The following is a 16634-nucleotide window of genomic DNA, read 5'->3' as shown; positions in this document are numbered from 1 at the left end:
AGGGAGTCAGTCACACAAACGACGGCTAATGGTCAACCAGATGCAGCTACCATGTATGGGAAATGTTATAATATGTGTTTTCTCTTCCAGGTGTGATAATAGTGTAAATAGGATGTTGTTTTGATGCTAATTGATTTGTTTAACTGAGACTTCGTGAAAAATCCTTTGGTAGTTCGTTTGAGTGGAGGGTTCAGGCCCTCTGATATGTATAGTTAGTCCTCAAGTGAGGTGATTTGGAGTAACTAGAATTGTGTGCATCTTATATTTCTGGTATAGGTTGTAACTCCGTGGAGTTTGCCTATCATTTTATGATTATTTTTAAATTCTTTTAATATTGTGTTTCTCGTGTTATGTTTGATGTAGGTGGCCACTCTAATCTTAGGGTAAATTAGTGTAACTTGCTGTGTTTTAAATATGTAATGTGGGAATTAATCCCGGGAATATTTATATCCGTAAGGTCATAGTTTTCTTATTTTTTTCCCTGTAAAAAGTTAGGTTCGTTATCAGACTGTATACCGTACTCAACAGGTAAAATAATCGTGTCCTTAAATTCGAAACCAAGCTTAACAACGAAGATTGTAGGAAATGCAACTCAAATTTCTCCGAGTTGTTTGAAGCTATATGTGAACACCCAGGTGCTTGATTTGAATAGGTGATTGTGTTGTGTTATAATGTTCAACAGCGTAATGTCAATAGACCACATAAAGATTCTCATAATGATGTGGATCTAATTTTTCACTTGGGTGATAGCCCGGACATGGTTGTCCGTTGCTGGTAGTTAAATTCAATGGATGTAATTTAACTTTGATGTTCAAGGTTGTAGACTGTAAATGTGTTCAACGGGAGTGAATTAAATATTCAGAAAATTTAATCTGTGCCTATTTTGCCGATAATTAGCATCCATAACCTCTTCCGTTCATTTTATGCCTTTAAGTTAGTTGTAAGATATTTCATTTAACGCCACGGACGTTCCGTGACCCTGAGTGGCCGGAGTTCAGACCTTATGAACGGGAGACTAGCAGTGACCTTGCTGGCCGTAAGGGCACTTGTCGGCCCACGTAAGTGGATTAATTATAAGGAATCCCGGTGCGGCGACATTGTCACTAGGCCGAAAAGGTCCCTTGACTGTCGTCTTCTATGGAGCATGGTCCCATGTGTTCATGACCGGAGAGGGTTACATTTTTGCCGTTCACATGGTCCCATGAGCTATGGCGGACGGTGGGAAAGGTCCCAGTATGTATGTATGTATGTATGTATGTATGTATGTATGTATGTATGTATGTATGTATGTATGTATGTATGTATGTATGTGAATTCTCAGAATTCAAAGTATTGGGACACTGACACTCCTCGTGTAGTGCTCGAAATTTCTCTTAACCATCAAAAAGTTGGTGTTCGGTGTGGCAGTCAGTCTTGCATGTATTTTCTTTTATGATACAGTTAACTGAGAACGTTATGTTCAAAACATACTGCAGCAATGTTTTGAAATATTGACTGAGGAAGAAAAGGAGTATACATACTTCCAGCATGATAATGCCACTACCCACAGAGCTCATCAGTCAAAGCATGCATTAGAACAGGGGTTTGATGAGCAAATAATTAGTTGTGGACTTAGGCCCCCTCGTTCCTCTGATTTAAGTGTCATTGATTTCTATTTGTGGGGACTTTAAAACAGAAAGTCTACAAGAACAATCCCCACACTTTTGAAGCCCTGAACAATGAAATCGGATGACTGATGTGGGAAATTTCAGAGGCGAAGATACAAGGAGTGTTTCAGAATTTCTTTTAACGCTGATGCTACATTTGTATTGCAAATGATGGACGTCATTTTCAACAGCGGCTTTATCAGTTGTGAGTGGGGGGGGAAAGAAAAGAAAATGTTCCTCTGTAAAATTTGTCAGATATATAAAGATAAGTAAAAATCAATTACCACTATGGTCACTGGTCGTTAATATTTCATCAATGGTCAAGAGTGTTACATTGGTCTTCAAGAGTGATAAGTATGTTTGAGGCACTATTTGTTACTAGGTCAGTTAACAGGTGTTACTAGGTCATGACTAACAAGCTATCGCTAACGAGTATGAGTTCCCTATCTTGACAAGGAAGTTAGAGATTACGAGTCTGCACTAGGAGCGGAGAACAACTGCAACTGGGAATGTGGATGTCATCACAGGGGAACTGAGCCAAGGAAGACAGTACTACATCAGAACCTTATGCTGAACGAGATCCAAGGAAGGCAATCCACAAGACTCTATCACTAAGTCTTGTTAGTTAACAACCACTAGTAGAAATGGCAGTGAGTTTCAAAATTAATTTTCAAGTTTAAAACAAAACTGTCTTGATTTTTTATTATTATTATTATTATTATTATTATTATTATTATTATTATACAAATAGTATTAACTAATACATTAAATTCCTTTATTGCAGCCTAATTGCATGCTCCTATCTATTTTCTATCATTTTCAGGAGGCCCAGTCAAGAGAATGCCAGATAAAAGTTCAATGCACTATCATTGTTATTATTACTATCAAAATTGGACGGGTCTTTTGATGACTTCTGGTGCCCATTTACCAGCATTTTTGGAAAATCATAAATCATCACCATCATCATCATCATTGTCATCATTTATGTGAAGTATATAAAGTAGAATCAAGTCATTTCAATTGATGCCTAGTAAGAGGTAAGTAGATTAAAGAATAATTACAATTAATGCCCAACTGTGAGGTTAATAATTAATAAAAAAGAATATGAGAAAGAAAGAAAGATGACAAATGATGTCCAACATGGAAAAAGGTTCACAGGAACTGAGACATGAAATTGTGACAACAGGTGAATACTGAAGTGCCTTTCCTAACTACAAAAAGTGTTCTGTTGTGAAGGCCATCTTAAATCAAATGGTCATAATTTCAACACTATGAGTTTGTTTAAGTGAGGACTGTAAATATGGAACCTTGGTATACCATGGCGATAACTTGGAAAAAATTTTAAGTCATATCGAGTTAAGTGAAACTTCTCAGTCTAGTCATGATTTGGTCTGTCATTGGTGACAACATGGGTGTCTGTATTTGGTTAGGATACACAGAAGTGGTGGTGGTGGTGATTTTTGTTTTAAGTGGAAGTACAACTAGGTAATCATCCTCTATGAACAAATAAAGTGGGGAGGGGGAAAAGATTTATTAAACAAAAGAATTTTTAAATAAATTATAAAATAAAAGTTATTGTATCGAGCCGAAAAGGTCACTGGCGAATCAGAAGGGAATGCAAGTTCTCTGAGTAACAGAACACTTGAAATGACTACTACAAAGGGGTGTTAAAGAAGAGGCTAACTGAAAGAACAGAAATTGCCTATCTGCAAAAAAGAACATTTTCTTCTGGGAAATTTGTCAAATATGAACCTAATAGAAAATGTTATGGAGCTGGTGAAGAGAAAGGTTCAAAGGAAGTGATCATCATGAAAAATTTGACTATCCAGAATATAATTCAGGTCTCACATCATATCCCATTTACTTTCAAACGTAAAAAAAAGATCAGGAGAATTTTTTTGCAGCATATACCCCCATGTTACGAAACATCATTGATGGCGCAACTTTGAAGAATATTTAACACATTATACTACTCAATTATGCAATTTCTCTTATTAATGAATTCATTCATTTATAAATACTGAAATATTGCATGTATTTTATAAATACTGAAATACTGCATGTATCTGAGCTTTAGACCACATGACTCTTCATTGTAACTGCTTTAGGCCTCTTCATAAATTTCTGAACTAGATTTATGCTCTAAGTACTGGCCTTGTTGAACGGGTTTTTTGGTTTCATTTTTTTCTAGAATTCTTTTTTGGGAAGATTTGATGTGAATTGAGTATTTTCCTTGTAAATATGCTAAAAATTAGTTTCACATTTGGCACTGTTATGTGGAAATTATAAAATAAAAATCTTTAGATTGTCATATTTATTGCATCTGTCTTGCCAGTGCCTACTGAACATCAATTCTCTCCAGCTACTTAAAGAATGAGGGAAAACCTGGGATTTTCAAAAAATACAAGAATACTACATCTATTCTCAAAATCGGGAGATAAGTCTCTACGATCAGGCGAGAGGGAGGAAGGACCAAAAATAGGGAGTCTCTTGCTTAAATAAAAGAAGTTAGCACATCTGAAATATTGCATTAATAGAACAGAAGGTGAATCAAAGGATTATTAGCTAGCATATATTTTTAAAAATTCAGCTCAGATTACCTACACACAACGTACAAATATTAGGATTAAATATAACTACCATTACTCTGAGTTTCACCTATTAAAAGTGATTTGCCAATTTAAGTGCTTAAGTGATTTAAGACAAGAAAATTAAAAAGAAGAAGCCTTTTAGTCTCTTTAACTCATAAGCTATTATAAAAATCCAAGTCGTATCTCATAATATGACCTGAGACAATGCATTGAGCAAATGTTTGCTGCTGGAAATGACTAGACATAATATTTTTATTACAGCAAATGCTATATGGCCATAAAACCTCAATTCAGTCTGTTAATACACACTATTTCATTTCATGCTGGAAGAATATAAAGTCTTACGGAACGGTCCTCGGTAGGCCGCTGAAAGAGAGGAGAGAGGCCCGCCTCTTTGCTCAGCTCTTTATCCAATGTTGTCAGCTCTTCCACCTGCCAACGTCACAATAACCACCTTGCCACCAAAGTACTTTACAAGTACTTCAAATAAACTATAGTAACAAAACTTCCTCAGAAAGCATGTTCTATTGCGAACATTATTAGCTTAATGCTTTACATGGATTACACATGAGAAGAGTGACATGGAGAGAAAAGCAAATCTGTGACAATTTAGAATTCTTCGTAACATCTCAATGATGGTTTATGAATTTCAACAAAGCTGCAAATACTTTATGGAATTCTTTATAATTTAAACAATATTTCAGTGATAATCAGAAGTAAAAATCAATTTTCAACTAACGCACCAAATAAACTTTTCATTGAGTACAAGAACTACTCTTGATGAGGTTACAATACTACAAATTGGAAAATTTACATGCAACTCATTCTGTGTCTTACATTTGCAGATAACCCACTGTATAGACTAGCATATGATCATTTAAGGAACAAAAAGAAAAGAAGAAAAACTTGAAGATTTTAAATTTATAATTCTCGTTCAGTTCAACAAAATTTTATGTATTAATCATTTTCATAATATTGTTTTATTCTTTGAACTGACCACTGATGAAGGGAATGGTTGACCTCCCGAAACATGTATGGTTAAATAAATAGTTTTCTTTCATTAGTGTACTGACAAGGCGGATTCAAATATAACTATTTTAAATAGTTCTGTAATACATTTCAGACTAGTCAATACAGATCAAACAACCATATTAACCTATCATGGTTAAGTTTATCAACAGTTAGGTGTAATATTCATATGAAATTACAATTCAAGAACCACATACAAACATATACAACCAAGGCTATGAAATTACTAAGCATTCTCTATGGATTCACAGAAATTTTGAATCCCACTGCTCTTCGCCACTTCTTCCTCACAATCATTCAACCTCTCTTGAATTACTGCTCACTGATTTGGACAACAGCCTCCCCTTCTAATATTAACCAGTTAGGTAGACACAGTATCCTTCTTTGCTGCAATTTTAAGAAACAGAAACCCCAAACTCAGTCTGTTTACGCAGCAGGTATTAAGGGCAATAAATGTGTTACCGCTGCAGATCAGGCTACAGGCAGCTGACCTGAGTTTCTTTCATGGAATCTTAAATGGGCATTACGCTTGGAGTATCTTGTCCCACTCTTTTCTCTCCAAGTTCCTTCCTGCTTCACCATACCCAAAGACCTTCTCTACATTTCCCACTCTCAGCACTCCAGACTCCACCTCACAACTCTCTTTAGCACTATTAATAAGAGACAAGAGGTTGATACAGCATCAAGTAAAAGTATATTCCAGAGCAGTGTACACAATATCTTAAGACCAAGTTGATGTGCTTTCTTGACCCACAACAACTTGGCTATGAACATGGACATTCTCATGGTTTTTGATTTGGACAGTTGTTATTAACAGGCCGTGTACCTGATCTTATTACTAATTTGTTATATTTTATTATGTTTTATTATGAGAGTATACATTTGTTAATTAGTCTGTTGACAGTACAAGTGAAATGCGCTCACTCTAGCTGTATTTTGTAATGAATGAATGAATGAATGAATGAATGAATGAATGAATGAATGAATGAAGTTTGTATAACAATCACAGCTGCTCAAGGTGAAACTGGTTCAATATCTGTATTTCCTCAAGATATCAGTTGAACATTTAAACTTTTAATGCATTTCTTATCATTTTATGTGTGGCTTGTGACAGTGTTGTATTTGACAGTGAAATCTTTGTCTACACATGTTGTATTTATTTAGTACATGTAGGACAATGGATGGTTTATTTTCTTTGGGACAAAATTTCAGTTTCAACACAACACAGTGTACTTATTAAATTCATGTGTATGTTTTTATCACTGAAGTTATATCTAGCAGATGATGTCCCAAAAAGGGCGACAAAACATGTCCTACATTTTAACATAACTTGTTATCCTTGGTGATTTAATGTATATCACAAATTATATTGAAAAGGTGAATTTAACCCGGGAGAAGTTGCATGATGGGGAAAAGACCACAGTTATGTTAAAGTTGGTATCACGTGGAATGTAGGTGACAGATGACGATCACCCTCTATCATGTCGTGGGTAGGAATGTTCGCAGGTCTCTCATATGGATGAACAGCTAACAGTGCCATCTAGCAAGTCATAGTAGCCAGTATTTCATGGACGTGGTGCTTTTTGACCACATGCGAGTTCCCACATATTTGTTTTGTGCGGTCATTTCAACCGCATGAAACTTCCAAAGTGGCAGGTTTTATTGAGAGAAATAAGATAGCATACGAAAATTGTTGGACAGTGTTAAGAAACAATACAATCAATCAATACTGATCTGCATTTAGGGCAGTCGTCCAGGTGGCAGATTCCCTATCTGTTGCTTTCCTAGCCTTTTCCGAAATGATTTCAAAGAAATTGGAAATTTATTGAACATCTCCCTTGGTAAGTTATTCCAATCCCTAACTCCCCTTCCTATAAATGAATATTTGCCCCAGTTTGTCCTCTTGAATTCCAACTTTATCTTCATATTGTGATCTTTCCTACTTTTATAAATGCCATTCAAACTTATTCGTCTACTAATGTCATTCCACGCCATTTCTCCGCTGACAGCTCGGAACATACCACTTATGTCTCAAGTGTTATTACAATATTATAAGTCCACCTGTTCAATACAATACAATATGATCCACTATTTCATATGGTCAAATGTTTTTTATACATAATACATAAAAGTCAAAGGTACATGTTTCACCCTCCTTAGGGGCATCATCAGCCTATATCAATCTTAAAAAATAATAATAATACATATACTTATAAATTATAAATTATTCTTGACTTTCAGATATCCCAATCATATACATTTTAAACTTGTTTATTACATTCACACTTCCGTTTTAAATAACTGAAAGTGATTTTACCACCTTGGATTCAACTTGGGAATTGAAGAAACATCCCCCTTTGATGATTGTTTTTATACTCAAGGCTTTCACAGTCTTAATGATATTATAAAAATATGGATCCATTTTAGTTTTAGACTCTCAAAATCTCATGTTTAATCACGTTTTAATCTTCAAACTGTTAATTTCACTCTCTTTTAACATACTTTGGTGCATTATCGTTGTTTCAGATGTTATTGTATAATGTTTTACGAAACCATTTTCAACATTTTAACCTATAATTTATAAGTATATGTATTATTATTATTTTTTAAGATTGATATAGGCTGATGATGCCCCTAAGGAGGGTGAAACATGTACCTTTGACTTTTATGTATTATGTATAAAAAACATTTGACCATATGAAATAGTGGATCATATTGTATTGTATTGAACAGGTGGACTTATAATATTGTAATAACACTTGAGACATACGTCAACTTCAATACGGAACCAAAATGAGAATAGTCACTTGTAACATACCACTTAGTCGAGCAGCTCTTCTTCTTTCTCTCAATTCTTCCCAACCCAAACATTGCAACATTTTTGTAACGCTACTCTTTTGTCGGAAATCCCCCAGAACAAATCGAGCTGCCTTTCTTTGGATTTTTTCCAGTTCTTGAATCAGGTAATCCTGGTGAGGGTCCCATACACTGGAACCATACTCTAGTTGGGGTCTTACCAGAGACTTATATGCACTCTCCTTTACATCCTTACTACAACCCCTAAACACCCTCATAACCATGTGCAGAGATCTGTACCCTTTATTTACAATTCCATTTATGTGATTACCCCAATGAAGATCTTTCCGTATATTAACACCCAGATACTTACAATGATCCCCAAAAGGAACTTTCACCCCATCAACGCAGTAATTAAAACTGAGAGGACTTTTCCTATTTGTGAAACTCACAACCTGACTTTTAACCCCGTTTATCAACATACCATTGCCTGCTGTCCATCTCACAACATTTTCGAGGTCATGTTGCAGTTGCTCACAATCTTGTAACTTATTTATCACTCTATAGAGAATAACATCATCAGCAAAAAGCCTTACCTCCGATTCCACTCCTTTACTCATATCATTTATATATATAAGAAAACATAAAGGTCCGATAATACTGCCTTGAGGAATTCCCCTCTTAATTTTTACAGGGTCAGATAAAGCTTCACCTACTCTTAATTCTCTGAGATCTATTTTCTAGAAATATAGCAACCCATTCAGTCACTCTTTTGTCTAGTCCAATTGCACTCATTTTTGCCAGTAGTCTCCCATGATCCACCCTATCAAATGCTTTAGACAGGTCAATCGCGATACAGTCCATTTGACCTCCAGAATCCAAGATATCTGCTATATCTTGCTGGAATCCTACAAGTTGAGCTTCAGTGGAATAACCTTTCCTAAAACCAAATTGCCTACTATTGAACCAGTTATTAATTTCACAAACATGTCTAATATAATCAGAAAGAATGCCTTCCCAAAGAAAGAGCTGCAGGAGAATGAACGTCTGCAAACTGAGCAGGATTTGGTTAGAAGACAACTCTTTCATGAAAAGGGATTTGAGGAAGATGTTAATTTACCTGAAGAAGCAGATGAGGCTAATAATATAAAATCAGTGATCATTATAGTGCTTCTGAAGAGTCCACAGAATCTGAGGATGAAGTTTCTCAAGTCAACTCCAAATAAGACCAACTGATACTCGAATAAAATGGTGGAAATGGTGAAACAAGATGGAATTATTTTCCACATCCTAGTGCTGGTAGGGGAAGGGTTAGGAGGAGGAACATTATAGCATATCTGCCAAGCTTGGCATGCCATTACAGTACTGTACTGGAATCTTTAGACCTATTTTTCCCTAACTACGACTTGGAGGAAATTATTAACTTCACAAATATTTGGATAAGGAAAACCAGGGAATAATGTTCTATGGAGGGAGATGCTAGTGATGCAACATTAGGAGAAATAAAAAGCTGTGATTGGTCTCTCATACTTGGCTGGAACAATGACCTCAAGGAATTGTGTGGTCAACTGATGGAAAAGGAATTGAGCATTTCAGAATTACAATGAATGTACGTAGGTTTCAGTTTCTATTATGAGCATTAAGGTTCGACAATATTAATGATCGTAATGAAAGAAAATCCACTGATAAAATGGCACCTATCAGACAAGGGATTTGTTATTCGGTGCAAAAACAATAATTCCCTTAATGAGTATGTAATCTTCAATGAGATTGTTTGAGGCATACTGGATTAAATGTGCTTTTGGCAAATTATCCCCAACAAGCCTGCTAAAAATCTTCAGCCTGGCTGATGCACATACTTTTTATACCTCTAACATGGAGGTATATATCGGAAAAGATAATTCCGAAACTCTCGAGAGACCACAGATTAACTTCTATTAGGGATTATTAAAAAAATAAGTCAGAAATTCCTCAGTTCTTCAAACAAGTGAAAGGGAAGCCTGTGAAAAGCAGTGTGTTTGGATTCAAAGATGATTAGTGCTGGTATGATATGTTCCTACAAAGAACAAAGTTGTGTTGCTTCTATCCACCATGCAAGTAACAGACAATTCGTGCTCACAAACCTGAAATCCTCACATTTTACAACCTAACCATAGGGGGGGTGTCAATGTAGTTGATGAACTGAAACAATTGTACAATATTGCAAGAGACTTTTATTTTACACTCTTCTGAACATTGCTGGTATCAATGCCTACATCGTTTTGAAAAGCTACATGGAGGGACTTCTTAGAGATCCACCTGACAATAAGGAGCATTCGTTGCGATGTTCGCGTAATGATCAGGGAACTCCTTGGGAAAGAACAAGATGTGAACACTCAGAGACAGAATCCCCATGTTCCAGGGCGGTGTAGCTTCTGGGCGGGAAAAATAAAACTCCACCCGCAGACCACCTGCGCCCAGTGTGGAACATTTGTCTGCTGAGGGCACACTGTTTGTTGCTGTGTTTTCTGTGATGGTCTCCGTGAAAGCTCAAGGAGTGCAGATGATGAAAAATGAAGCAATCCTGCAGAGACTGCAGTGGCAGAGTGAACATGAAAGATACAGGGGTGAATAAACATGAAAAACGGATGTTGCTAAACGTTTTGACAATCAATCTGTAATTTATATACCGTTTGATTCAGCCACCCCTTCCAATATATTCCGTCTTTCTAAAAACATCTGCCCTGCAGGTATGCTCTGACAACACAACTGGATATCTTGGTATTTACCGCCTCACCATGATAGGATGCCATAATATTATATTTGTATTAAATACTGGAAGGCATGCGTGTGCCTTCTAGATCATATGAACCTGACACACCGGCAAAACATTAAATTGATACTGTGACCATAGCAACCTAATACATGCTATAAGCTGCACAGTGCGCCGTACAGAGCCGTGGCATATTTGGGAAAAGCATGACGGAGAGGGCTTACATGTCGGGTGGGAGGTTCCAGTCCAGGGCGAAGATTCCATATTTATGAAATATTTGTTTAATACATACTGCACGTAATGTAAGTACAGCACCCGTTTTCATGCAAATTGTTTGTGAATGAATGTGTTTGTGGCCCTAAGAAGGGCTGATTAGTTAGTAGGCCGGACACATACGAACCAGAAATAATAGGAACACAACTGCCCTGACAATGTTATATTGCAGCAAATGCGTGATGACCGTTCTGGTTTATGTACATTTGGGTCCAGTGTCCAATAGATCATTTTGCGCGCTGAAGCATTCCAGGTGTAATTGCTCGGCAGGCGTCCATGATGAGCTGCTGAAGTTGGTTGGGGTTTTCCGGCGCTTGAGTGTAAAAGACGATCTTCAAATGCCCCCACAAGAAGAAGTCTAACGGCGTTAAATCCGATGATGAGGTGGGCCAAGAAATAGGGCCTCCTCGTTCTATCCATTTCACTGGCAGTTCCTCATTCAGATGATTATGAACAGGTAAAGTCGAATGTGGCAGAACTCCATTCTGTTGCAACCACATCGTCAAACAAGCATGCAAGGGCACATCCTCCAGCAGCAGTGGGAGTTCCTGACGCAAAAAGAGCAGGTAGCGTGGACTTGTACAATGGCCCTTAAAGAAATCGGTCTAATCAGATGATTCTCCAAGATTCCACACTGCACATTCACTCCCATCTTACTTGATGGCCCACCTGTTGCAACTAGTGAGGACTGTCCAGACTCCAATATGCACGTTGTGGCGATAGACGTTCCCATTATTGTGGAACCACGATTCGTCTGAGAACAAGGTGTACAATATGAATGCTGCATCATTGTCCAACCTGCCTAACAGCCACCAACAGAACTCCATTCAAGCTTCGAAATCTCACCCATGGAGCTCTTGGTGTAGCTCAAGATGGTATGGGTGAAATTTATGTTCAAACAGTATTCGCCAGACGGACAGCTGGCTAGTGTTCACCTGTTGTGCAATCGCCCTTGTACTGATGTGTAGATTATTACGAGCTGCCTCCAAAATGGCCTCTTCTGTTTCACCCGATATAATGGGCCTATCGCGGACTGGTCTGTCAACACGGCGGAATGTCGTAGCAGCTGGGTGCTGCCTGTCAGGATAACGTTCCTGTTACAGACGTAGTGCCTCGCACGTGTTTTGTCTTGCTTCCCCATAAATGAAGAGCATGTCAACACATTCCTCTGTGGAAAACATGCTGAATGACAGTAGAGATTACATTCAGACTCTAACCAGAAGAGTACGCGCAGGGCACAAAATTAATAACAGCGTCGTTCTACTGTTTTAATGTGGCCAACGTGGGCCTGTGTTTACATATTCAAACACCATACTGATGCAAAAATATCTGAACGATGCAGGATTTGAACCGCCGATGGCACATTCTGTCGATTGTTAGTTTAACACTTAACCACATCCGCTATGCTACACTGCTGGGAACATGCTGTCAGTACGACGAAAGCAGAGTACATACGCCATCCGGTTCGATGTTTAAGACATTAATTGCTGCACTATTACCTAGTTTCATGCTTTGATTCCCCGCTTCATTACACCCGGTCATGAGGCATGACACATTAACATAGTTACATGGTCAAAGGACATCACTGCATGATTTCAAGGCATCATGTTTTTCGAGCGGACGATATAGCCTGTGGTAGGGTTCAGAATCGTACGCAAAATGTGCTCATTGGACATTAGTAACCATACAGTACGCCTGCTGGGGAATAGGCACCTTATAACCATGTCGCACATTAGTTGGGTTGCATAAAACTACACTGAAAGGAGCGGCTGAATCACATGGTATATGCTTTAAAAGTAGGGTTTTGTATGTGTTAATGTACTGAGTTTATGTTTGAGTGGATTGGTAATTTTTCAAAATAATTAATATGAAAGATGCTTTCTTTTTTTAAATTTGTTTAAGTTTGTATTTGTGTTTGCATTTTATTCAATAATAAAAGCAAAGTAAACAAGAAACAACAAATAATTAAAATCAATACTAAGGAATGCAAAAAAAAAAAAAAAAAAAACCTGATGCGATATGGAGTTAATGGAGATCGGTCTTTTCGACAGTGTGCTACTTCATGTGAAATTAATTTCATTATGGTCCGTATTGACAATTATAACTATTAACAAAGATTGGAGGGTCCATCTATTCAATACCATAAATTGTAATTATTTATTTAATCATTATATATTAGGAACTAGTTTCGACCCTTCCACTGTGTCATCAGCCTCGATCACAATTGAAAAAGACGTTATATGCAACTTACAGCCATTAGATACTATAAAAAGGAATTAATGAGAAAGATGCAAAATATATAGATTAAGTTATAAGGTAAGGGTAAAGAGAAAAAAAGAAATATTACTGGTATATATTTATATATAGACACTATCAAATATTGCAAAAACTGATATTTTGCTTTTAAAGGAAAAAGTGCACAGCAAAATTATCAAGGATTTATACAAAGCTATCAAGTAGAAAATACAACTATAAAAAAAAAAAAGTCAGATCATACATGAACAACTGTACTTTAGGATTGACAATCGCACCTAAATCAAGACAAGAAGCAAACTTATATACCAACAAAGTGAAATTCCTACCCGAGGATAAAATCAACATGAACAAATAAAAAATGGATGAACTGGAGATATTATACATACGCTATCTTCACGGTTGAGAATTTCATCAGCATCATCATCACTAATATCACTCAGGTCTTCTTCCAAAGGTGTCTCTTCCAAACAGATTTTCTTACTGTCTGGTTTATCAGTCTCGTTATCAGAAGCATCACGAGGTCTTTTCCCAAGAATTCCTGTTTCAGAACTATCTCCTTTTTTCAATAATACCTCTTCCATTTTAACAGCACCTTAGAAGATAAAATCAGGGTTAAATTTTGAGCAACCAGAGACAATAAGACACTCAATATATATTTTTACATTTGCTCTTAATCGCACTGATAGGTCTTATGGCGACGATGGAATAGGAAAGGCCTAGGAGTGGGAAGGAAGCGGCTATGGCCTTAATTAATGTAGAGCCCCAGCATCTGTCTGATGTAAAAATGGGAAACCATGGAAAACCATCTTTAAGGCTGCTGACAGTGGAGTTCGAACCCACTATCTCCCAAATGCAAGCTCACAGCTGATTATAAGCTATAAATTTAATTTTTGTTCCATACTGAAGTGCAATTATAAGAAATGCATTTACAAGCAGAGTCCACCTTTTCAATAGGCCCTACAATATATCAAGTAAATGATATTGCATCAGTCTTGGGACTAGTTTCAGCCACTTAGTGGCCATCTTCAGCCAAATAAAAATTAAACAGATTATGTGATAATTGAAACATATGTGTACCAGACAAAGACAATGTAGCAGGAATAATTATAACATTAAAATACATATAATAACAAAAATTATTTGTGATTATATGTATTTTGATATATTTTTGTTATTATATGTATTTTAATGTTATAATTATTCCTGCAACATTGTCTTTGTTTGGTATACATATGTTTTAGCTATCACATAATCTGTTTAATTTTTATTTGGCTGAAGATGGCCACTAAGTGGCTGAAACTAGTTCCAAGACTGATGCAATATCATTTAACTGATATATTGTATTGAAAAGGTGAACCATCTTGTCAATTTATTTCTTATAGCTCACAGCTGCAAGACCCTAACCACATGGCCAACTCGCTCGGTATTCAATATATTTAATATGGCTGAAATACTGTAAAAGAGCAATACCATATATTCTGGACAAAATTGTGCTGCTTCTTATTTGTTCATCACAGATTTCACACAGCATCCAAAATGTAATACTAAAAGGTCCATGTTTAGCCACCTGAATCATAAATATCTATTCTACTAAGTAATGAAGTAGACTGCTATTTTTAAATTCTTTAAATTCTGTCTTAAATTACATGGTTTTATATTTTTGGATTGGGTCACATGGCAAGGTATCTGACAGCACTGCCCATCTTCAACAGGTATAATTGAACTGGCTCCAGTGTCTTTTCTAGGGCCCACCCAGATCTTACAAGTTTCATTCAGCATAAGGCAATGGAAAATAAAATCTTGATAAGAAAATACTGATGATGTTACTTCTACCATGAATTATTCAATTAAGTATGGTTAAATCTTGCATCAAATATGCCTACCATCATCATCATCATCATCATCATCATCATCATCATCATCATCATCATCATCCATAGCTTGAAGTACTTTTTTTTTAACTTGTTGGCTATTCCATCAGTGATACAAAAGAATCCTACACACTCCAACTCTATGCTAATTATACTAGACAGCTTTCATAACAAATTTCACAAAATACAGTATTTCTTCTATCATAAATACCCATATTTGACCAAAATTACAGTAACAGACAAATAATTTTGAATTATCAATGAACAGTTAAATTGTTGGAATGAATATTCAAGTAAAATCATGGAACAGAAATGTTGCATTAAAAAAATGTGGGGAAATAATTCTTTGAAAAAGAAAATCCAGAATTGTTACATACAAACAGTATGCACATATCTTCCATACAGACTGCCCTATCTATCAGCATTTAATCTGCAATCATTTGTGAATGAATTATGGGATTTTGAATTTTATCTGCAAACAGCACTCTGGCTTAGGAACTGTTCCATCCTCTGGTTCCATCCAAATTACTGAGGAACCCCTTAATAAGGTAGATGTCTCTCTCTATCTAGGATTCTTCCTACAGGGTGATGGTTGTACAAATGAAGAAGAATGAACAAGGGATCAATACAGTACGGACATGATGTGAATGAGGGAGGTCACAAAAGTCCTCTGTGACAAACAAATGTGTTTTTGTTTGAAACAGAAATCTATAAGGTGCCAGCCCTGCCGTGTAGGGGTAATGCGCCTGCCTTTACCCAGAGGGCCCGGGTTCGATTCCTGGCCAGGTCAGGGATTTTTACCTGGATCCGAAGGCTGGTTCAAAGTCCACTCAGCCTACACGATTACAATTGAGGAGTAAGGAAGTGGATGGGACCATACTGGTTTGGTCTTAGCTATATCACAAGGGAAGTAATAGGGACTGTTGAAAATTTATATCCATGAATGTGGTCAATCCTGCAGGGTGCCTGACATATTCCTTTTATCATGAAAGTCATTTCATTTACAATAATACACGCCTTGTTTCACTAGAAACAAATTAATATATAATAGTGAAGGTGGTACATACCTTCCAGAGATTGTTTCTCATCTTTCAGTTCTATACCTATTTCATTCAAATTTGCATCATCATGAGGTATTCTTGCACTGAAAAATAAATAAATCAGTTGTTATTATATTTGAAAACATATTTCTTTTCTCCCAAATGTCATTTTTACTTGCCAGAATTAGTTCTCAGGCACATGATGCCCTCCTTTGTAAACTTTTCCCTCACGAATAGCTCAAAAAAAGATGGCTTATTAAGTGGGTACAACACACCTTATAAAGTACAAACTCAATGGTCAGAATTGTTAGTGAGAAGTCAGTTCAAGACTGGCCGAAACTGAAAGATAATTTTAAAATTCAAACCTGAACAGGTGTGCA

The 16634-nt window shown here is 36.5% G+C and overlaps 1 protein-coding gene across 4 annotated transcripts in view; it reads right to left on the bottom strand.

The window, feature by feature from the left end:
• LOC136857668 (zinc finger CCCH domain-containing protein 13) overlaps nt 1–16634 on the bottom strand; it is a 214556-nt gene that overhangs the window by 56760 nt on the left and 141162 nt on the right. For 3 of the 4 annotated variants that reach the window (XM_067136501.2, XM_067136504.2, XM_067136502.2), the window contains 3 exons: nt 16282–16358; nt 13730–13935; nt 4583–4669 (listed from right to left, as the gene is read on the bottom strand). In XM_067136501.2, the coding sequence (XP_066992602.2) occupies nt 4583–4669; nt 13730–13935; nt 16282–16358 (370 nt within the window). The remainder of the gene's footprint in view (nt 1–4582; nt 4670–13729; nt 13936–16281; nt 16359–16634) is intronic. The other variant, XM_067136503.2, reaches the window with a different exon arrangement.

The sequence above is a fragment of the Anabrus simplex genome, chromosome 1 (assembly GCF_040414725.1).
Source record: "Anabrus simplex isolate iqAnaSimp1 chromosome 1, ASM4041472v1, whole genome shotgun sequence".
Lineage (NCBI taxonomy): Eukaryota > Metazoa > Arthropoda > Insecta > Orthoptera > Tettigoniidae > Anabrus > Anabrus simplex.
This window is presented reverse-complemented; position numbering and strand designations above follow the sequence as displayed.